Genomic DNA, 22,165 nt, shown 5'->3' with positions numbered 1-22,165 from the left:
CGTTTTTGGGGAAAAAAAGAATGTTAGCTGTAAATTAAGAATTTTTGTTACCTTACTCACAGAAATGCATTTCTAACTTTGTTTCCCTGAAATATGGATTTATATTAACTATTTATCTGTTTAAAGGTTTACACCAGTAAAGTGTACAAAGTACATTCTTTGTTTCTTTTGGAAAGCAGAATGAGGCCTTAACTTAGAACAGGGTCATTTCTGATCTGAAAGGAGGGAACAAGACTTGCACAAATTTGGCTTTTGTACTGTAAAAATCTACTGGGAAAATTCAGGCATTGAAGTCTTTTGTTGGAATAATGTTGCTTACAGATCTCACATGGCCTTACAAAATAAACGTAGCAGGAAAGACAGACATCGTATCAGTGGAAGTGTCAACCAGGTTAACAATTCGTGGCATGCTACTTTACTGTGAGGGCTGGTGAGCAGAAACCAGTAGGCAAATCGAAATTACAAAAGAAAGTAGCACTGGGGCCGCAGCAACTCCAAAACCCATGCATAGTTGATGTTTTCATTCAAAGGACCCAGCTGTTCTCTCTGTCCTCTGCACTTCTCTGTCTCCTCATTCTGCCTCAAAGACAAAGGACTAATGTGTTGGTGTATTTATGCTGCCTAGTTTCTAGTTTTAACTTAAAGCATTTGCCTGACACCATTTTTTGTTGGTTGTTTTTTTGTTTGTGATTTTTTTTTTTAGCACTGTATGATTTGAACAAGAAAATAGGAGTTTACGGCGCCTGCATCCTAATCCCAGTCTCTATGTACACTCTCCATAGCTCTGGGAGAAAAAAAAATCTTATTACTCACCCTAATTTTAGAGTCAGTAGAACTGAAATAATATGCCACACTGAAATTTCACTTAAGTAAACTGTTTCCTCCTCAAAAGTTTCTAGAAAAATATACGGAGCCTAAATATATGTTAAATTACTTACATATTCATGTATGTTTTTTTGCTTTGGCTACACATTCTCTATCTAAATTGACTTATAAAGTCATACGTTTCAAATCTGTTGCCTTTATGTCTACCAGCATCTCTAGACTGAAGCTTCAGTCTAGCACTTCAAGTGTGGAATAAGTACTACTAAAAGATGATTTCTTCGTTTTTATGCTTTTTTGTTTTTTTTTCCCTAGACCGTATTTAAATAGCTTATGGCCTCTGGAAGCCCCCTATAGGTGTAGTTACTAATTAGCAGGCATTTCATCTAACCTGCAGACATTAAGATTCTTAATGTTTTCAATATTCTTATTTTAAATCACTTTGGATATAAAATAAGAATTTAGAAAGAAAACCTTGGAGATCTGCTCCATGTTGAATAAAACCAAACTTACCTTTTCCTCATAGGCAGATTCCCGGCTCCATCGCTGATCAGTGATGTTACTGACATCAACAACCCAGTGCATACTGGGACGTCTCAGTGGAGTGGGAAGTTGGTGATTGCAGGGCAGTAAATTCAGGGACCTTTAAAAGAAAGAGGTAAGACAGTCTAAAGGTTCTCTGAAATGCCTGCTAATTATGTTTGGGCATCCAGTAACTAATAGTTAGGCTTGGCTGTTTTATAGAAAAAGATCTCCTGACTCTATACAGATGTACTCTGTAATGAATAAAGAAACAGAAATAGAGAAGAGTATACATATGTTTTGTCTTTTATTAGACAAATACTTCCTGATTGTCTGAGAACTTCTTTTATGATAGTAGTAGTTTTATTGTCGAGGTGCTTGGTATCTATTTTTAATAACAAGAGTTTGAAAAAGATCTCATTTTCTTTCACAAAGTAGATAAAATACCAAAACAATATATATAATCTGTTGCTTCATCCTTTCACTGTGATCTTGTGAAGCTCTTGCTTGCCTGCATTGTACTGTTGTTCTGCTCTTGCTTATTTCTACTTACTTTTGTTTTAGAAATTTGTAAGTTTCAATGCTTTCTCCTCTATCTTCTTATCTTCTGTTTTCCCTTGAAATGAATTCTGAGGTATTACAGCTCTAGCAGAAAGCACCTATCTTCACTTCCATGCATGCCCAATATCCATTGCATGGCACCAGTCTGGATTCAAGAGCACTTCTGATTCCCCAAGGGCATGTGGTTTGCTTGCCACCTTAATTGGAAATTGAAGCAAAAGCTTTGAAGGAGGAAGAGGTTTTTAAAAGCAGGTTTGTTATGCCTCAGGAACAGGACTTGTCAGGGGTACACATCATCTTATGGTTTCGGTACCTTTTCCATTGCCTGGACAACCAAAATCTATCACTTCAGTTAGAATATTAAGTATATTTAACATTAATCTTGAGTATATTTCAGTTTGTTCCACTGTGTATAGTATATGTTTACAAAACCATAAATCTTTTCTTTCTAACGACTTTTCACAGACCTGACCAAAAGTTTTGTGAGCATATAAAGGATGAGAAGAGTGATGATTTCCAGAAGCGGTACATCCTTAAAAGAGATAACTCTAGTTTAGACAAAGATGACAACCAGGTAAAATACATATGGATTATTTCCTTCCACTTGCTGTATTTGACTGTGTATTTATACTATTTTCCTGTAGAAGCTGACACTGTATCACTTAATTTAGATGAGAATACGATTAAAAGATGACAGAAGAAGTAAATCCATAGAAGAACGCGAAGAAGAGTATCAGAGAGCTAGAGAAAGAATATTTGCACAAGATGTACGTATCAAAGAAAACCTTATGGTGTTTTGTATGAATACTTCACACACATATGTGCACATGTGGTTGTTGTTAAAAGATACTTCTTTCCAGGAAATTGTCTATTTCTGAAGGGGACTGAACAGATAAGAATCATTAGTGTGGCCTGAGTGAGTTTTAAATGATACTGAAGTTACCAAGAAATCACCTGTTTTCTCTAATCACTACTGTATGAGACTCTAGCAACCTTCAAGAATTATTTTGGTGCGTTATCTAGCGTTACCTACTTCAATGCATTATTTTGCCCCTTTCTGAAATTTTAGAGTTTTGGTACTGCAATCATTTCAGTTGTTGCTCAGAGCAATAATAATTAAAAAAAAAAAAAAACAAAACAAAATCGGTGGGGGGGAAAACAAAACAAAACAAACCCAAAATGTTGGTTTTTTTCCTTTGTGTCTATACCAAACACATCTTATGACTGGTCACAGTAAAATGATTTGAGTTCCCATATGTGAAATTTCAGTCAGAAACCTAGAAGTCTAGTCTCTCTTGGCTGGAGTTATTGAGCAGGACAACATTGTAAACTATAATTCAGTCACAAGTAGTGATGATATTTAATTATACTGAGTGAAACAGAACAAATATGTCTTCAAAAATATGCATTACTTTTAATAATCCACTTTTTCTGGCAGTTATCTGTAGCTCTTACACATCTAAAACCAGATTCTTGTTCTGAAGAAAGAGTAATGAGCTCTGAGAGGCTAATTTGCTATATCCAAATATTATCCAAAAGCCTTTTTTTTTTTTTTTTTTTTGCTCACCTTAGTTACAAACAGAAAGAATGGACTTTTGAATATAAAATTACTTTTTACTTTTGCGTACTCATTTACCATGTATTGTACCCTTAGAAGCTTTGTGCCAAATGTTAGAGGTCACAGTCAAGGACAACATAATTGAAGTTAATAATAGCCTTTTTGATTGTATATTCTGTCTGCTTTTTAGCATATATGTACTTGTACCCAGAGAATTCAGTGCAATTATTGCAGTAGCCAGCATCATCTTCTACTTCACACTTTCAAGCAGAAGACAAGGCAATTCAGGTGGTATTAACAGACTTGTGAAGTCACACATCAGCTGGAAGTTACGTAAGGCAGCGAAGGCCCAGTGGAAGAATTGTAACTTCAGAAAAATACTGATATAAACAAAATGGTCATCACTGTAACTATTCTAATGCTAACTTTTATTTTCTGCAGATGGGCCTTTTTATATTGTCTGTCTTTTCCCATAACATGGAAATTATCCACCAAAGAGGTTAAGTTTTCAGGCAGCTTAATATAAAGAGGATGCTGTAAAGTCCACGTATAATACAAAAGACTCCAAATTGCAGCATGTTTCATCACTGTGCTGTAGTAGGGGTTCTAGATGCCATTCATATTAATTTCTACACTTCTTTGCCCCTCAGTCCCTGTGTTCCCAAGAGAATTATTTCACTGATAAAAGGTAAGAAAATTTGCAGTTTAATTCTGTTTCATTTTCCTATATTCTTAATAAATATTAAGCTATCTTATTAAAATGTCAACAGAATCCAGGAGGAAGAAACTAATAGTACACAACAAAGACGACAGATACTTAGGTATTTGATGCTTTCTTTAAAAAAAAAAAAAAAAATCCCAAAGTATTCTGCATGCGTTTCACCTTTTCTTTTCTTTCTTTTCTTTTTTCTTTTTTTTCTTTTCCCTTATTTTGCAATTGATGCTTGTGCTAAAAGTTTAGTTTATAACTTACAGAATCAATAAGGAAACATCAGGGAGATCAGCCAACAGCCATCAGAGCAGTACTGAGAATGAGCTGAAGTATTGTGAACCCCGTCCCTGGAGCAGCACCGACTCTGATAGTTCCATCCGCAATCTGAAGCCAGCTGTAACGAAAGCCAGCAGCTTCAGTGGGATATCAGTTCTGACAAGAGGAGATAGCTCTGGAAGCAGCAAAAGCACAGGCAGGCTGTCTAAGACAGGTATAATAAAATCTGTACAAATACATAGTTACGTAGCAGTGAAGTACCTGGTGGTTTGATACTTGATGCGTATTGCAGATGTGTACATATGTAGAGGCCTCAGTCTCGTAGGTGCTCCATGCGTACAACTCCCTCTGGATACAGTGGGTAGAATGACTACAGACCTAGCTGTGTAACTACCTTGGAGAGCTAGAATTCAGGTAACAAATTAAATGAAGACTTTTGACTTTGGAAGTAGAATTTTAAAGTGCATTATAGATGGCTTTAAGCTAAATACATTTCATCTCATAAAGGATTTGAAAACATCAACATAAGTACTTTATACAAAATAAAAATCTAGAGTTCAACTCTTTAGTTTCAGTGTGGCAAAAGCTGCATTGTGCAATCTTAGGAAACTGTGTGCTGCTATCCTACTAGCTAGGAAAAAATAGCATTAAAGCCCATGAATCGTTAGTTATATTTGTTATGTTATCTTTCAGTGCCATTGTTAAATTTAAATGAATATGGCTCAAAAGCTTACTTAATTTTTAGATTGCTGAAAAATCAGATCAGTGGAACAAAGAGTACTGTTTAATTTTAAGATTCAGAATGTTGGAGGAAAATACTCGTAAGAGTCTGGGTTTCAAAGGTGTGTTAACTTGTAATGTCAAAACAAGATCTCATAAAATGGGGATATAAATATTCTGTGGGTCAGAAATGAAATTTAGTAAATATTTGTATTCCAAATGCCAATGTAATTTGATCCAATAGATAATCTTGGTTGTGGAGAATTTTGAGGCTTGTAATACATGGATGGGTTACAGATGCACTACTGCAGAATTTGAAGTAGAAGTATAAAAAAGCAGAATATTATTGCTTGCCTGTATTATGCTTGGCTTTGATCTCATTTATAAAACTTGTTTCTAATGAGGATCTGTTAAAATTTTTTGCTTTCACTTAAATCACCACTACCTTATAGGTATATCACCACACTTCTATATCTTACTGCAGTAAAACAGTTACAAATTCTGTTTGTCCATTGTTTACTTGTATTAAAAAAAAAAATTACGTTCCAAAATACTTCTGCATATGCTGTGAAATTGTGCCATCATACTGAGTTATTTCATTTAGCGATGTAGTAATACTATTTGGCACAGCTTGAAAAGAAACTACAACCTCACAATAGTGTATATATAAAATACGTTCTTTGTTTTCTAAATTGCAAGAACATAAATGGATTCTTAAAGTTTCCCTGGAAACTTTATTTTGGCATTCTGTGAGTTAACATTCAAAGTTCAGAATGCCTATCTTGATGGTTGTTGCTTCACTGCAGTTACAGGTTGTGGTGATTTTGCATGTGTTGAGATTTGGTTTTGTTTGTTCATTGTGATCAAGGATGTAATTGGCTTTTAATTGTGATGGCTTCAGCCTGATTTCTCTGCATAATCTAGAAGTGGATACACTTGTAAACAAATCTAATCAAAGTAACTGGTCAGGTGAAGATTGTTTTACAGAGCTGGGATATGCTATTCTGCCCAGTTTACAATTAATAGCTTTCTATTGCTAGATGAAGTGAAATACAAAAAAGGTTAATAATAGTCAGCATCAACAAATGCTTCAAACTATGCTGTCTTTTCATACATACAAGGAAAAGGGTTACAATCAGAAATTTTTATGAAGGACTGCAAAGTAACTTCAAACAGATAAATTTCATCACAGCCTTTTTTGAGTCTTGCTTTCTCTTCTAGATTGTATAGAGGCTGCTAATGAAGAGTTCTTAAATTTAAACAACTATATTCTGTTTCCAAGTACTGCAAGTATCGTAGCAAAGACTTAATAAAAAGTATGATAAACTGTATACCTAGAGACCTAGGTATACAGTGATCCAGGAACAGTGCAGTTTTACAGACCTCTCCTGTTGAACTTTTGGAACATTGCTTTTAGTTGCATGCATTGGCTTTCAGAAAGCTCAGGGTCCAGTTCTCCACTGCCTTGCAATGTTTATAGTCATTCATATCTGTAAAATGATTATTGCTTTCAATCAGCTATTTCATACTCCTTTTGAACTTTGAATTGTTGCATAAAACTAGGCTAAAGCTACCATGTTACCATCATTTTTTCCAGCTGTATTCTTGATTTTTTGTTTGAAAATTGTCAGAGGAGGAAAAAAAGAGGTTTGGGGTTTTTAGTGTTCTACAATTAGTCCAGCAGGTGAGTCAGAGAAGATCTCTGACATCTAGTAGTAAAAAGAAAATGGTCATTGCTTGCATGCAGGCTATGTCTACAGAGCATGTGAATTTAGCTAGCGTATCTGAAGGGACTTTGGGCCCACTGCATCTGCACTACCCCGTGGCCTGCACATATGCAATAGTTGTAGGCTGTGTGTTCATTGCTTCGGTGTATCCAGTTGATATATGTGCATGCATCATTTTGGAGTAAGTGACCAATCACTTAAATGAACTGCAGATGAACTGAACATTAGCACGTGTGCATATGTACAGGCATGTATTTTCTGTCCAGAACATCAGAACTAGATATGAAAGCCTCACTTTACAGTGCAAAGCAGTGCTGGATTGACCCTTGGGTCACAGGAGTCTTGTAATGGTATTCCAGGGGAGATGAAGCGGGGGGGAGTTCATTGAAAAGGCCAATGTTTAATACTGTACTTAACACTGAGCTTTAAGGGTAAGCATTTACAAGTATATATTTTAAGTGAGCATGATGTTTCTGTCTCTAGGTAAAAACAATTTCTCATTACTCCTTTCCTAGGTTCAGAGTCTTCTAGTAGTGTAGGGTCATCCACGGGTTCTCTTTCTCACACCCAGCAGCCTCTTCCAGTGCCAGCTCTAAGCCAGCCTTCTCATGGCACGCCTGCCGTCTATCCAACTGTCAGCACTAGTAACTCTCTTTCCTTTGATGGTGGCATAAGCGGGCAAGTGGCACCTACTAGCACTAGCTTCTTTTTGCTTCCCTTGGAAGCGGCAGGCATACCGCCTGGCAGTATTCTGATCAACCCTCAAACAGGTTGGTACATGCTTGTGGATGTTCTTGTTACAATTGAGAACTTGGAGAAAAATGCACGAGTGTTTACATAAGACTGAATGTCTGTATTGTCCTTGCTTTTTCTCTTTATATTTTTTTCTGTGGTTGTGTTTGTTCAGTGCACTTAATTTAAAAAGAAAGCATGACTCTAGGATCAAAGGAATAAGTAATTTCACTTGATTTTCTCTAGTAGAGTTTTAACTTATATGTAAAATTTTAATGAGTGACTTGCACAAAATATGAAAATCCTATGATTTATTATCCAGAACGCAGAATAACTTTAATTGTTTTGGCTTTTTTGGGGAGAGGGAAAAGTCTTTCCTAGTGCTACTATAAAACAGTTGCAGTGAGGGGGGAGAGCCTCAAGAAGTAGTCACGTTGACTTGAAAGAATTTATCATCTTTCATGGAAATAAGCATGAGATTACATGCTATTTCTAAATTTATGTGTGTCAGTTTAAAACAGGATTAAAGTAATGTTGGTGTAATTGGCTTATACTGATACTTCTAGTAAGTGGTAGGAAATTGGTACTTCATAATGTAGACGCAAGGAGGTGTTTAACCACTTTTCTGGATTAAATGACTAGTTAGCATTCTCTGGGCAAACTTTTACTTTATTGTAGAAGTTAAGAAACCCTAAAAACTTCAATTTACCTTTTATGTAATACATCGTAATCTTTGGAAAATTATTATGTTTTAGTTTAAAGATTTGTTTTCCATGTAGAAAAGAAAATACTTCAGGATATATTTCCCATCATTCCGTAGATGGACTTTATTATGTTTGAATATAACTGCATGTGATGTTTTAAACTAAATTTTTCTCATTGAGGTTGTTAAAATGATCATTTATAAAATTTCTTTTCTATAACTAAAAGGTTTAACATTGAAACATATAAATTTCTCTTTGTCCTTAATATAAATCAATTGCTACTGTATACAAAATTTGAGATTTTTTTAATGATTCTGCATATTGATATGCTGCCTAAGGTTTCTCTTAAATGCCTTACTGTATAAACGAATAGGTTAAGCCAACCCTGCTAAATAGTTTGTTACAAATGACTAGCTGTAGCATCTAATTTTCATAGATAGCCATTGGATTTGGAGGAGGATGTATTTGCTCTCTTAAGTCTAGGTTCTGGACAAGAGCATTATTGACTTAGTTTTTCTAATGCTAATGTGATAGTTGTACATCTTATACATGAATTTTCCATTGTGTGTGTTGACCATCTGAAGACAAATATGATGATTAGTTAGTGAACAAGTTTTGCTAGAAAAATAAGTGGGTTTAGTGTTTGTATACGCTAGAGTACTTTGTACTCTACATTAAGTATGAAGAATGTTGGCTGTCATTTTTCATATTATGAGTTTATAGCATGACCATGCTAAAATCTTTAGAGTTACTGTACAGCAAAATGGATACTGCAGGCGCTGAAACAATACCATTGGCTTGAAAGGGATTTCATGTAAAACATGACACAGTTTTGTCCTTTAAAAAATAGCAGGTTTTGAGTCATCTTCATTTCAGTTATGTGCTTGTCAGTATTTTGCATGTGATTAGTTTCACTTTCTTCCTCCTGTACTGTTGGTCATTTTCCCTGTTAACTGATGGGACTTCCACTTAGCAACAGGGAAGGGCAGAGAAACAAATGTGACTGTGAAAGCTTTTCATCTGAAAGCAGCTTGTATCTGCAACCCCCTTAGAGAAGGCAGCAGAATTGTAGACTTGACTCTGATATCCATTAAAATTAGCTTTGTTTTCAAATTGTGATTCTTCCTATGTTTTATCCATTTTTAATGTATTTAAACCAGTCATTAATAGTCTTTCATAACAGAAGATTATGTTAGTATCTAATGAGTGGCTAATACAAGATAAAGTACACTTCCAGAACAAGGAATACCTAGGTTCAGATAAACTTTTGACTTATAATGTACTCGAATCATCATATTCTGTAGTTGTTCATCTGGCTTTATTGTTCCAAGTGACAGTCAAGAGTTCAAATAACATAGATTAGTTTCTCAGCATTTCTGACAGAGGATCTCGTGACCTTAGGTCAACAGAGTCATTCTTCTCAGTAGTTGAAGATGGTAATTAGGAAAAGACAGTTCTTACTCAGCCACTACTGAAAACAAGTTAAACTCCTGCGATTACCAGTAAGTGGTAGAAGGAAATAAGAAAATCTGACTCCCTGTTTGTGTGAACATTCCCAATTCTTGAGCATTAAAGAGAAATCCATTAAGCTAAATTGAATGTAGCTTGATCACCTGCAGTCCAGCTGCATAATATGTAGCTTATTTTTGCAAGTCTGTTCATGCTTCCTGTCTGTCTCTTGCATTAATTGCCTCAGTCCTCTCGTTGGTAACTTCCACACTTTTATGTTGGCCAGTTGCATTTAAATATGATGGGATGAAGAAGTCTGAAAGAGCATTAGTGTACTTTGACAGGGCCCTGGCTAGGGTGCAAAGGCTTTAGTCTCAGTTTGTACCTTTGGAAAGAAGCTCAAACAAGAAAATATTTATATTGGAGGGGAGAAAAATTTACATCGGTATTTGGTCCTTAAGCATCAAAATAAGCCAATGCAAGACACGTCATTAAGCAGCTAGACACAGGTCCTTGCTAGCTAATCTGTTGTTCCTTTGATTTGTCTTGTTTTTTTCCCAACCCAGGCACCAAAATAAATCACTGTCTGTTTGTAATTTACTTTTAAGTAGTTCATTTTTTAATTGTTTTTCATTAGTCCACTGCTGTAATATTTAAGTTGCAAGTTATTAAATAGGAGAGTACTATCTTATTTAATTTGAAAGCTAAAAGCCAATTCATCTATGAATAGGGGAAGAGAGTCCTTTAACAGTAACCTCATTAGCAGTTACGGGAATACCATTGCAGCCACTGCTTTGTATATATTTTTTAAAATATTTGCCTTTAAGCTCTCCTGTGTTCTGATTGGTGCTCAAACTGATTAACGGAGATTCATTTAATTGCCTTTTAAAAGGTCATTAAAATAGTATTTTTAGTAGGGTTTTCCTTTATTACTCCTGCCCTTTTCAATCCACTTAATTAAAAATGAGTTTTCAGGACAAGCAGGATACAGCAAATATTTATCTGTGTTCACTAAGTAAAGACTGGGGTATCTTTGTTTACCTTAAATGTTTTGGTTTTTAACTGCATGTAGTTTCTCAAGTGAGGCCTGTTTAGTCATTGCTATTATAAATGTAGTTGTGGGGATTTGGCATAAATCTGTCATATAAAACAGTATGATCGCTTATTTTCAAATTTTTAGTATTTTATTCATTTTGCCTGCTGTAAATACATTTGTCTTTATTCTCTCCAAACTTAGATGATGTAGCTGGTTGTCATTTGGTTGTGTTTGTTCTCTTTCAACTCGTCAGGTCAGCCATTCCTTAATCCAGATGGCACTCCAGTTGTGTACAATCCTCCTATGCCTCAGCAACCTGTTAGGACCCAAGTGCCTGGACCTCCGCAACAGCCACCTCTTCCCGCGCCACCTCAGCAACAGCCAGCAGCTAACCACATCCTCTCACAGGTGCACATGTCAAATACATGATCCTTGTATTGATCACTGATACTGTCACATTGCTGTCTGATAACAAGGGATCAGCAGGTTTGTTCTGCTGAAGCATACGTTAAGAAGTAATAGCTACACAGGTACAGGTAACCGGACTTTTCCCCCACAGTCCTCAGAACTATCAGTTCTGCTAATAACTGACCACGGTAGGCAGCCTTTTCTTAAAAATACAGAAGATATTTTAGTATGAAAATGTGACGGTATCAAGAACATCCCAAGCCTAGATTGCTCTGGAAAAGAGGCTCTGCCTTCATCCTTAGTCACGCTGTGTTGTTTTAACCCTGGCGGTAACACTAATACAGTCAGCAATCTGGGAAGAGAGTTAATCCATCTGAAATCTTTGTCGCCTTGTCTTAAGGTTATTTTTCAGCCAGATGAATTCTTGGGCTGTACTGCACAAGCAGTACTCATGGCACAAAAGAGGTAGCTTAGGAGTGGTAGAGTATGAACGCCGCTTTAGTAGCACTTTGGCTTGCTCTACTCACAAAACCTGCACGCTGAAGTACAGGATATATTTTATCCTCATCTTGTACAAGAGGAATTTAGTAAAATAGGCCAGATTAAAGATGACCTCAGCCCTTCAAGGAGAAGAGAAGAAAAGCAAAGAGTGCATATGGGCAGGCGAAGGGAGGGCTCTACCTCTTTTCACAGCAGCTATTTTGGGCACCAAGCTACTGGCTATAGTCTCCTGTGGTATTTTCAAATTGTTCTCAAATTTCATCAAAAAGTTATTTATAGAACTTCATCTAAACCTTTATCTTTGTTCACTTTCCCTGTTTAAATCTTCTATTCAGGATACCTGCATATGCCACAGTATAGATAGTCTGTTTTGAAAAAGGCTCATTTGTACTCTTTCTCCCTGTCTAGTTTACAGAAGTGTGTATGTGGTATTTGCAGTTTTCTTCACAAATTCTTTACTACTTCTATGGTTGCCTTCTCAATGGATACTGGAGTTGAACCTACCTGAACTGTTAGCAGCAATGATACCTCTCTGATGTTCAGATAACCACAATATAGAAAAAATATTTTACTACTGTTGAATAAATGAAAGTAATATGTTTTAATCTGTGGTTAGTAGTAAATTCATTCTGTCTTTAGATGCTTTGAAACAACTTGTATTTAGAATGCATGTGTAGTTTTTATAATTTCAAAAACAAAATCTCTAAAAGAAACAGTAAATGTTAAACAGAAGCAATTTGCTGACTTATAGCTAATATAATGTATAACAAATAAAGCAAATATATTTGTGTTGGGAGACTTGAGATATTGAAAATTACTTCTGTTTTAATTCTATGCAGTCTTGAGCTTAAAAAAAGAAGTATCCATTCCCTTTCCGGTAATGGAGCATAGTTGCTTTTTCCTATTACAAAAGACTTTGACTTTGTTTTCACTTCTCTTACTCTGATGTTAACCATGTTTATAAACCTGTTATTTCTTCAGCCTATGCGGCCTCTGCAGCCTTCTTCCCAGCCTGTTCAGTACTCTGCAGTCTCTTATCCACCCCCGCTCCTGCCAGTCTCCTCTACACAGCAATATTCTGTGGTATTACACCTTCTGTTCATCTCCTCTCTGCACGGGTTAATCTTTAGTGGATGCTGACCTTTGCTTGGTTGTTTGTAAGTGGTGTGTGATACCAGTGTAATGACTGGCTAGCTTTTCAATCCAAGTGAAATATTACCTGAGTGGGGGAAAAATAGTTCCTGAGAATTTAATGGGTTTATTTCAAGTTCAGCAAAAATGTATATAATTAAGGCTATACCTATATATCTCAATATTTAGATATATATTATTTCCCTTTATGAAGGAACAGCTTTTCAATGCCATTGTTTTGTTAGCCAGTCAGTACCTTTTTATGTCTCTGGATTAACCTTTTCCCATCCTTTCTCATTGTTTCTTTGTCTGCTCTTTCTTCTGCTGAACCCTAATACATTTTGAGGGATCAGCTGTTCTGTTTTTTGAGGTTACCTTTTTCTAGCTTCTTTACCAGAACTCTTAACACTTCTATTTCATTAACATCCCTTGTTTAATAAATAGAAGCTGGAAATGAAATACCTTAGTCTTTTGTGTTTAAAAACCAAAACAAATAAACACCCCCCCCCCCCCCCCCCCACACACACAAATTGAAACTGAAACCTAGTAAAGGGGAAGAGTTATCCTAGTTCAGCTTCTGCCTTGGGTCCAGGTCAAAAAATTGAGGCTTCCCAACCCCCCAAACTGCTCTGATACTCTAACGAATACATGTTTGTGTTGGGTTTATGTGGCAAGGTTTTGGTAGTGGGGGGGCTGCAGGGGTGACTTCTGCTGGAAGAGACCAGGAGCTGCCCCCATGTTGGACAGAGCCAATTTCAGGCAGCTCCAAGACTGACCCCGTGCTGCCCAAAGCTGAGTCAGTCATCGATGCTGGTGGCATCTCTGATAATGTATTTGAGAAAGGGTGAAAAACACTGTGCAGCAGCTGTGAGGGAGAGGAGTGAGAAAGAACTCTGCAGACACCAAGGTCAGAAAGAAGAAAGGGAGGAGGTGCTCCAGGTGCTGGAGCAGAGTTTCCCCTGCAGCCTGTGGAGAAGACCATTGTGAAGCAGGTTCTCCCCCTGCAGCCCATGTAGATCCCACACCAGAGCAGGTGGAGATGCCCTGAAGGAAGCTGCAGGCCATGGAGGGCAGGAGCTGTGGCCCCATGGAGAGAGGAGCCCATGCTGGAGCAATCTGTTCATGAAGGACTGTATCCCGTGGGAACTCCACACTGGAGCAGGGGAAGAGTGGGAGGAAGAAGGAGCCCTAGGAACAAGGTGTATGAACCGATGACAACCCCCAGTCCCTGTCCCCATCCCCCTGTGACACTTGGAGGAGGAGGTAGAAGAGTTGGGAGTGAAGTTGAGCCTGGGAAGAAGCAGAGGGCTTGAGGGAAGCTGGTTTTAGTTTTGTTTTTCTCACTATCCTACTCTGTTATTAATTGGCAATAAATTAAATTAATCTTCCTCAAGTTGGGTCTATTTTCCCTGTGATGGTAACTGGCGAGCGATCTCCCTGTCCTTTTCTTGACCCATGAGCTTTTCATCTTATTTTCTCCCCCTGTATTGCTAAGGATGGGGGAATGATAGAGTGGCTTGGTGGGCACCTAGGAGCCAGCCAAGGTTAACCCACAACAGTGTTATACAATAGCCATTTTAGTATGTAGTCAGAGTTTTTATTTTGTTATTATTTTCAACATTAATCAGAAATGTCTTCTAATAAGAGATACAGATTTATCTGAATTCAATAGTCTGGATATAATTAAAACTATATTGTAACTGTTATCTGTGCTTTAGGTATACAATTCAAAAAGCAATTGCACTTCTTGGAGGGTGTTTTGTTACTAGTGATGTTGTTTCTCCTGTTATTTTAGAGTTTGAATACGTGTGGACTGCAGTCAGTATAACTTATCTCCTTAGTAATGAAATGAGAATGGTTAATTAACCAATGTGAGCTTTCTATGCAAGTTTAGCATATGACTAAATTGCTGTTAGTAGCAGCTAGTTCAGGTGTCTCTATGCTATGATTCACAGTCATTGTCAGGTATATGGTTGTTAAAGTAGAGAATGAAACTCCTTCCAGGTTTATCATAATTTCAAAGCATTTCACACTCAGGAAATGGGTTCAAATACTAAGTGTGCTGGCAGTTTCAAAAATTTATTCCTGCTGATGGTAACTAAAGTAACATAGTGAAAAGGATGGATGGTCTTGGTTCATAATCTAAATCCAACACATCTGTAGTTGATACTAGGAAGGTTTGCTTTATCCGCTTATTGGTAATACCATGTTTCAGTGGTTAATCATGCTTGTACTACACATATCACTGTAGGACAAACTGACCGGATCAGAATTTACTCATGTTGGTAGTGTAACAGAAATAAATGTGTATTCCTTGGGTTTATCCTTTGGACGTTTTTAGAGGTAATATTAACTCATAATTAAGTATCAGTATCTCTTCTCTAAACCAGGTATTATAAAAAGCAGAATGTAAAATCCAATGGAGAAAAGCATTCCAGTTACGTTAATAGGCATCATTAAAGAGTGAAATGCCAAAGTCATAGTTAGATGGTTGATCTAATGAAAATAGAGCGTTTAAATTTTTTTTTATGTATGTATTCTAAATAAAGTTTCAGGTGCAAATTCATATTTCCAGTGGTAATTAAGAATATCTTTAGCCTGGGAATTATAAAAGTTCATCATAAAATGTGAACGTAGCTAATCAGTAAAAGACGGAGCTTCACTTACTCTGTCTTGATGAACTCCTGTCTTCTTCAGGATGATCTAAGAGAAGATCAAGTGGTCTTAAAATATTTTTAATGTTCCTCCATGTTTGGAGAGTCCACTTTTGAAGTACAAAAAAGTACAATACTGGTGATCACTTCTAATTTCCAGGATGTTGATAATTTGATGCTGAATTGCTTGTGAAGAGAAGGAAACTTCTGTCACTAACCCCAAGCTCAAATTTCACAGAACTCCTGGAGTGCTCAGTGCAATCAGTATCATAGTTTCAGATGTTCATAAAATACAGATAGTAGGTAACCATTAGAATACATTTCTTGCAGCTGTTACTTGATTTCAGGCTAAAAAAAAATTAATCCTTGCATGTAGTATCATGCTAAGTTAGAGGAGTGTACCTCCTTATTCAGGATTAGAGCCTCATTAACTTCAGTTCTTAAAACCAAAAATTACTTTAGCAATACTAATGCCTTCTGCTGTTTTAACTGTGGTTAGATGTTTTCACTCAAGCTTTGGAGTCCAATCAGAAAATGTTAGTGACACGAATTCTGACTTTATTTTTGACAGTTGAATTCTTACAATAAGTAGATAGAGGCAGATGTAATCCAAAAATCAAATATTTGCAGTGAAATGAATGAAGTCTCTAGTGACTGTGGATGTTCTCTCCTGCTGTCAGCCCTGAAGATAATCTACTGCCGTGTTCCATTTTGTTCTTTCCTGTTGTTCTTTGGCTGATGTTGCTAATGCACAGTAATTTGAGACATGCGTATCTGAAACTTACTGAGATATTTGTCTATTTTATTCTGTTTTGTTGTTGAAGGTACGTTTGTGAATGTAATTTTTCCTTTGTTTAACTATTACAGCAAGACAACCTAGGATCGCAATTTAGCCATATGAGTCTTGCCCGTCAGCCACCTGCTGATCCAGCTGAACCTCATACTGCTATGTTCCAGTCCACTGTAGTCCTCCAGCCCCCACAGCAGTCTGGTTATATCATCGCAGCTGCTGCACCTCCACCACCCTCCGGCCAACCAGTTTCTGCTCCAGGCTACTCGACATCTAGCCACCCCGTCAACCAGCAAGTACTCCAGCAGCAGGGATATATGCAGCAACCTGTGCCACAGGTACAGTGGCTCCGTTTCCATTCTCCCACAAGCTGTATTTAACAACTGATCGTGCTGTTCTATTACTGAGCTTTTTGTATGGTGTGTGTTAAATGGCAGCTGCGTGCATTTATTCTGGGGTTGGGGGTTTTTTTCTGCCTTATGTGCTTTGAAATGAATGACTTCAGTTTATGTGAGGAGCAATAATCACCCAGGTTTTCCTATTTACCTGTAGCTGGTAAAACTCACGTTCTGCGTAGTTTTCTAGTGTCTCAGATGTTTCTTTGTGGAAACTGGGAGTTGTTACTTCTACAGTGAAAGTAGAAGAAATTGGCTGTTAAAGAGGGAATTTACGTAGTATAAGTTTTTTTTAATTGCGAAACTATTTAACATTAGTTGCACCTTTTAATAAGTTTTGCATCTTTCTTTTATCGTATGATTGTTTTTGCGTTTAGATGTCTGCCTTCTAGAAACTTGCAGATAGTGAATCTCTTTAACTTTTGTTCATTTTTAGATGCCAGCTTGTTATTGTACCCCCAATCAGTATCCGCACTCCAGTCAACAATACCGACCTGTTTCTGTCCATTACAACACACAGCAAAACCAACCATTAGCACAGCCTGGACAGCAGACAGGTTTGTTGAACTCCTTCAGCATTTCATTAGAATACTTCCTGTACGTTTTCTCCTGATTTTGCTTTTTAAACTTATTTTGCTGTAAAATTTCAAATAAAGTCAAACTTCAAATATGGGATGCAAAGTATAACTAAGCTAAGGTGGGAAAAAAAAAATCTGAGTCAGTTGTTCGTGAAACTTTAGATTTGAGCCATTACTATGAGTGGCTCATGCTGTAACTTTAATTATAGGATAATGCCTTTTTTTTTTTTAAGTTTTGAACTGAATAATTTAAAAAACTTGCAACTTAGTTGCTAACTTTTTAGTAATTCACAAAGTAAGATGAATTAGTACCTTTGAATGATGTAACATTGCAGATATGTACCTTAAAGTTCTAAACAAAAGATACTACTATTAGATGTTGTGGCATGAAAAGAGTGCTGTGTAGAAGATACTGGTGATACTGTTTTAATTTGTCTTTCTGTCCTATGATTAAAGGTATCTGGGTATTGAATAGAATATATAATGAGACTTAAGTGGTTAGAATTAGTTTTCTGCTCCTTCCATTTTTAGTAATGACTTTTCAACTGCTTCTGAGTTACAGCTTGATAACATTCGTAGAAAGGTATTTCTGTCTCCTTTCTTTCCTATTGTCTTTTTTTCCTTACAAATTGTAACTGTAGCTACCAGTATTCTGATCATCTGTACTTAAAAATACCATTATGACTTTTTCAGTAAGGTTTGGATTCCTGAAACAAATTTACTTCTCAGTAATATCTTGACTCACAGTCAAAACTTTCAGAAGTAACTAGTGATGTTTGGAGGCAGACACCCTTAAAAATCAGGCTTTTATACCATGTCTTAGTTGAATACATTAGACTTAGTGTCCTTTTTGAGTTTCCTTCAGAAAGAAGGATTTTTAATTCTTCCCCCACCCCCAACTATGTGTTGCTTTACAGAAATAGGATGAAAGATCAGCTTTTACAAATATGAACTGGATTTCTTTATAGCTGTTCTATGAAGTAGCCTGGAAGAGAGGGATGGTTCCCTCTTCTGCAGTTCTTTTAGGAAGTGCTCCAATAGCAGCAACACTTGAAGTTGTTATTCAGGGGTTCAGTTCACAAATTTACATGGGATTATTTCATTGCAGAATCATGAAGATGTGATGCCCACTTGTGGTAGGGTTGTCAGATCATTTTATAAAGTATTGTTAGTACCTGCTTGCTGCAAATAGATCACCACTTTTCAGAAGTGAAAGTATATTGACATTTTATTCCAAAGGAAAACAAACTACTCATTTTTGCAACTTGTTTTATCCACTGGCGTTTAAAGATGTGTTATTCAACTGTATTATACAACCTGCTTTCCTTCCTCAGAATTTTTAATACCTAGACTACTTAATAGCAAAAAGTCTGAGGCTCAACTGGGGTTACTTCCCTGTTTTGGGGGACACCCTCTGTGAATAGCGCACACACTCTCTAAATCGGAGAGAGCCCAGTGTATGTATGTAGCTAAACAAAACAATCTGAATTTGAAAGCATGGGGTGATGGTGCATCAGCACCAAGATGCAAAGAGAGGAATCAGTTGCTATTAGGTAAGTAAGTTTCTTTCTTGTATGATTTTAGCTCTTTACATTTTAACTGAATTTCACTGCCTGTAATGTGGACAGGGTGAAAGGCATCAGTAGCTAAAATCTCCCTCTATGTCCTAGAAGAAATAAACCAAGCAAGCTGTGCAGACAGCTACTTTACTGCTTTGATAATGTACTTTGTACCTGTAACCCTGACTTCAAGGGATCACGTTTAAGTAGTGAAGGGGTGGTCCAGCCAATAATGCCATTCAGTCCTGTTTGGTTACTTGGTGTTTACTAGCACTAATGGTAGAGAGAAGTATTATACTAGCAACTGCATAATTAGTGCTTAACTCAAAATCTCCAAATCGCTACCTAGCCATTGCTGGCTCTCATTTACTGCTTTATAGGCAAATTTGAATCGGCATTCTAGAGATGGAAGGTTCCATGTCATGTTTTCTGTTCTGTAAACTGCTCATGAGATGGTGTATTTCAAAATTATCTTTCTTGTAGATTTATTTTAAACCGTAAATATTTGTATTAAGTTGACATAAAGCTACATCCGAAATGGTTGATGCTTATTAGCAACGGCTGTTTTTGAGACAAAAGGCAGCACGTTACTTGGGTAGTATAGCAATGTGTCTGGTCAAAAGTGAGAATTGACAAGTCCTGTATTACATAAAAGCTGTGGGTTTTATTCATCTTATGAAGTGATTACTAACTGTGAAATAACTTTCCAAACACAAATTTAGATAAAAGATGACAGCTGCTGAGAGCACGGCAACTGAAGCCACTTTTGGTTTAATAATATGGAGTGGCCTGACTTTATTTATGAGCTGTTGGATTCGGGGCCGTAACACTGTCTGAGAGGTTTACATTTCTCACAGTGAACCGGTCTCTTTTTCAGCTGCTTCCTGGCTTCCTTTTTAAAGGGGTTTCAGGTGAAATATTTAGGGCGTTCACTTTTAGTAAAAATGCTTTGGTTGCCCAAAAGATATTGGGAGAAGAAAACTCTCTTTAAGAAGGCGGCATTTCCGATTACCATGATAATGAGGGCCCAGTTACCATGAGACCTAACTTAGAGGTTGATTAAAACTCTTATCTGAACTGCAATTACTGTAGGAACATCAGCTAAAGTTCAACTAGCTTCTGCTTCACAATGGCCAGGGATAAAACTATTACAGTTGCAATAATAGCTGCAGTTGTAATAGTTGTAATCAAGCAGTTGTAATAGTTGTAATCAAGCTATACTCATAGCTTGTTAACCAAATGATTGTACTTGCTTTTCTGTTCTTGAATAAAGGCTGTTTCTTACTCTTAGTGTGTTATTCAGAAAATGTATTTCTATATTCTGTAAGTTAACTTCTCTTATATTAACACTGATTTCTTTTTAATTATGTAAATATTAAGAAGCATGCTTCTTTTTTTATCTACTGTTTCAGAGGATTTCTGTGTAATGAGACAATCTGCTACGGCAGGTGTGGGTTTTCTGCTGAGTGCTGCATTTCTGTCAGACCACTCTCTATGCAGAGGTGAAATCGTGAAGCTAAAAATAGAGCATTCTTTGGAACACTGTGGGGAACCTTCTTGGCAGTCAATTTATGTCGTTCCAGTTCTCTCTGCTTGCAAAATTGATCATGTATGTCTCCAGAAGTGCCAGAAAAAGCTGAAAAATATTCACAGCTACATTGCAGTTTCTGGGAAATGAGGGGTTTAGGTTGCAGATGTATTGATTGGATCTCTCATATACCGCAAGTTCACATTCTGCTGCTTTTTAGGTGCCATAGATCATTTCGTAGCAAAGTACATTTACGCATTTTCTTTATTGCAGATATGAGATGGATTTTTGTGCACAGTTCAAACTTAAGAGTTATTAAAAATTCTAATTACTAATGCTAATTCAAGCATGCATTGCTCTGAAATTTTCTATACTACTCTGAAAATATTTATAGTGTGTTGTGCATTTCTAATGAATAGCTCTCTTGGTTTTAACAAACTGAACCTTCTTTTTAATTTTCTGAAGCAATGGTTGATTATATTAGTAGTCTTTTTTTAGTCTTTGTTGTTGCAATTTCTATAGAGACAGCCAGCTGAGGCTGTTAATTCGCAGTGTTCATTGTACACTGTATGTAATCAATGAACATTGGTGGGTTTTGTTTACAAAAGGAAGTGTTTCATGTTAACTGAATTATTTTCAAAATAGACTGTGCAATTTTTTTAAACGCAGTTCAAAAAAAAATCCACATGAGTTTTTGCAGCTATATTTGCTTCATTATATTCCATACCAAGGTAGGGAGCATGGGGAATGTCAAGGTCAGTAGAATGTGAATGTGTCCAAGTTAAATACAGACTCTTCTTGCCGTCAGTGCATCTTGACAAGCCCAGTTTTGTTACTCTGGAGCGATAACTGGCTTTGTCTCAGAAACACTGATAGTGATGGTTTTTTGCTGATGTGGTAAGTAGCACATACCTGTATAACAGAATATGACAAAAAGAACTTTACTTGTGTTCTGCATGTGTTTTGATCATGGTAGCAGTTACCTACTATAAGCTTTATAAAAAAATAAAAAAAATAAAGCGGAGGCTAAGGTTGGACATAATAAATGCACAGATTCCTATTTGGCACTCACACTTGGGGGCTTTTTTGGTTTGGTTTTTTTGGGGGGTTGGAGGTTTTTTAGGCCATTTTTGAAAGTTAGCAGAGGATACCAGTTTAAGCAATAATAAATTGTTGTAGAGGCACTACAGAGGGGTGAATATGAAAATTTTTTTTCCCCAAGATAACTTTGAATATAACTTGTCTTCCACTGTATGCGAACATGGCTTTTACCTGGAAGATTTTTCTCAGTTCCCAGTTGTTTTTAGCATTACAGATTTCAGTAGAAATTGCCCTTTTTAAAAAGATGTGCACATGTGCCTTACACAAATTTTCTTGAAGTGTGATTCAGTTTTGAATCATAGTCAAGATGCCCTCATCGCTAGGGCACCTGAGGTAGTAGCAGAATTTAATGTAAAGTACCTAGAATGGCCTTGTTCATAATAATAGACAATTAATTGGTTTTGATATTATCTAGCATGCTTTGTTCAAATGCTTTCAGCTTTTACCTATCAAATCAAGGTGTTAATGCATGTAACTCACTTAGAGTGTAAATAAATATTGCAAGCATGTGAGAGCAGCATTGCAAATAGTATGTTTAGTAAGTATTTCATGCTGGATCCAAATGAATAAATCTGTTAATTTTAATGTTGTCTTCTTTCTATATGCATGATAAGTTCAACTCTTATGAAGTTGCCAGATTTAAAAAGCCATTGGAAAATGCTACACATACATTTTCACATAGGCAACTGTGTATAAAATGT

At 36.6% G+C, this 22,165-nt stretch overlaps 1 protein-coding gene across 14 annotated transcripts in view; it reads left to right on the top strand.

Annotated features, from left to right (window-relative positions):
• The window catches only part of R3HDM1 (R3H domain containing 1), a 55,169-nt gene that overhangs the window by 20,418 nt on the left and 12,586 nt on the right, over nucleotides 1-22,165 (top strand). For 6 of the 14 annotated variants that reach the window (XM_069780797.1, XM_069780793.1, XM_069780795.1 and 3 more), the window contains 10 exons: nucleotides 2,371-2,479; nucleotides 2,577-2,672; nucleotides 4,114-4,151; nucleotides 4,234-4,284; nucleotides 4,439-4,665; nucleotides 7,414-7,668; nucleotides 11,073-11,227; nucleotides 12,710-12,811; nucleotides 16,381-16,641; nucleotides 17,135-17,255. In XM_069780797.1, the coding sequence (XP_069636898.1) occupies nucleotides 2,371-2,479; nucleotides 2,577-2,672; nucleotides 4,114-4,151; nucleotides 4,234-4,284; nucleotides 4,439-4,665; nucleotides 7,414-7,668; nucleotides 11,073-11,227; nucleotides 12,710-12,811; nucleotides 16,381-16,641; nucleotides 17,135-17,255 (1,415 nt within the window). The remainder of the gene's footprint in view (nucleotides 1-2,370; nucleotides 2,480-2,576; nucleotides 2,673-4,113; nucleotides 4,152-4,233; nucleotides 4,285-4,438; nucleotides 4,666-7,413; nucleotides 7,669-11,072; nucleotides 11,228-12,709; nucleotides 12,812-16,380; nucleotides 16,642-17,134; nucleotides 17,256-22,165) is intronic. The other 8 variants (XM_069780800.1, XM_069780791.1, XM_069780802.1 and 5 more) reach the window with 5 other exon arrangements.

Source organism: Haliaeetus albicilla, chromosome 4 (genome assembly GCF_947461875.1).
Source record: "Haliaeetus albicilla chromosome 4, bHalAlb1.1, whole genome shotgun sequence".
Lineage (NCBI taxonomy): Eukaryota > Metazoa > Chordata > Aves > Accipitriformes > Accipitridae > Haliaeetus > Haliaeetus albicilla.
The sequence above is the reverse complement of the archived record's forward strand: the minus strand, read 5'-3'. Positions and strand labels throughout refer to the sequence as shown.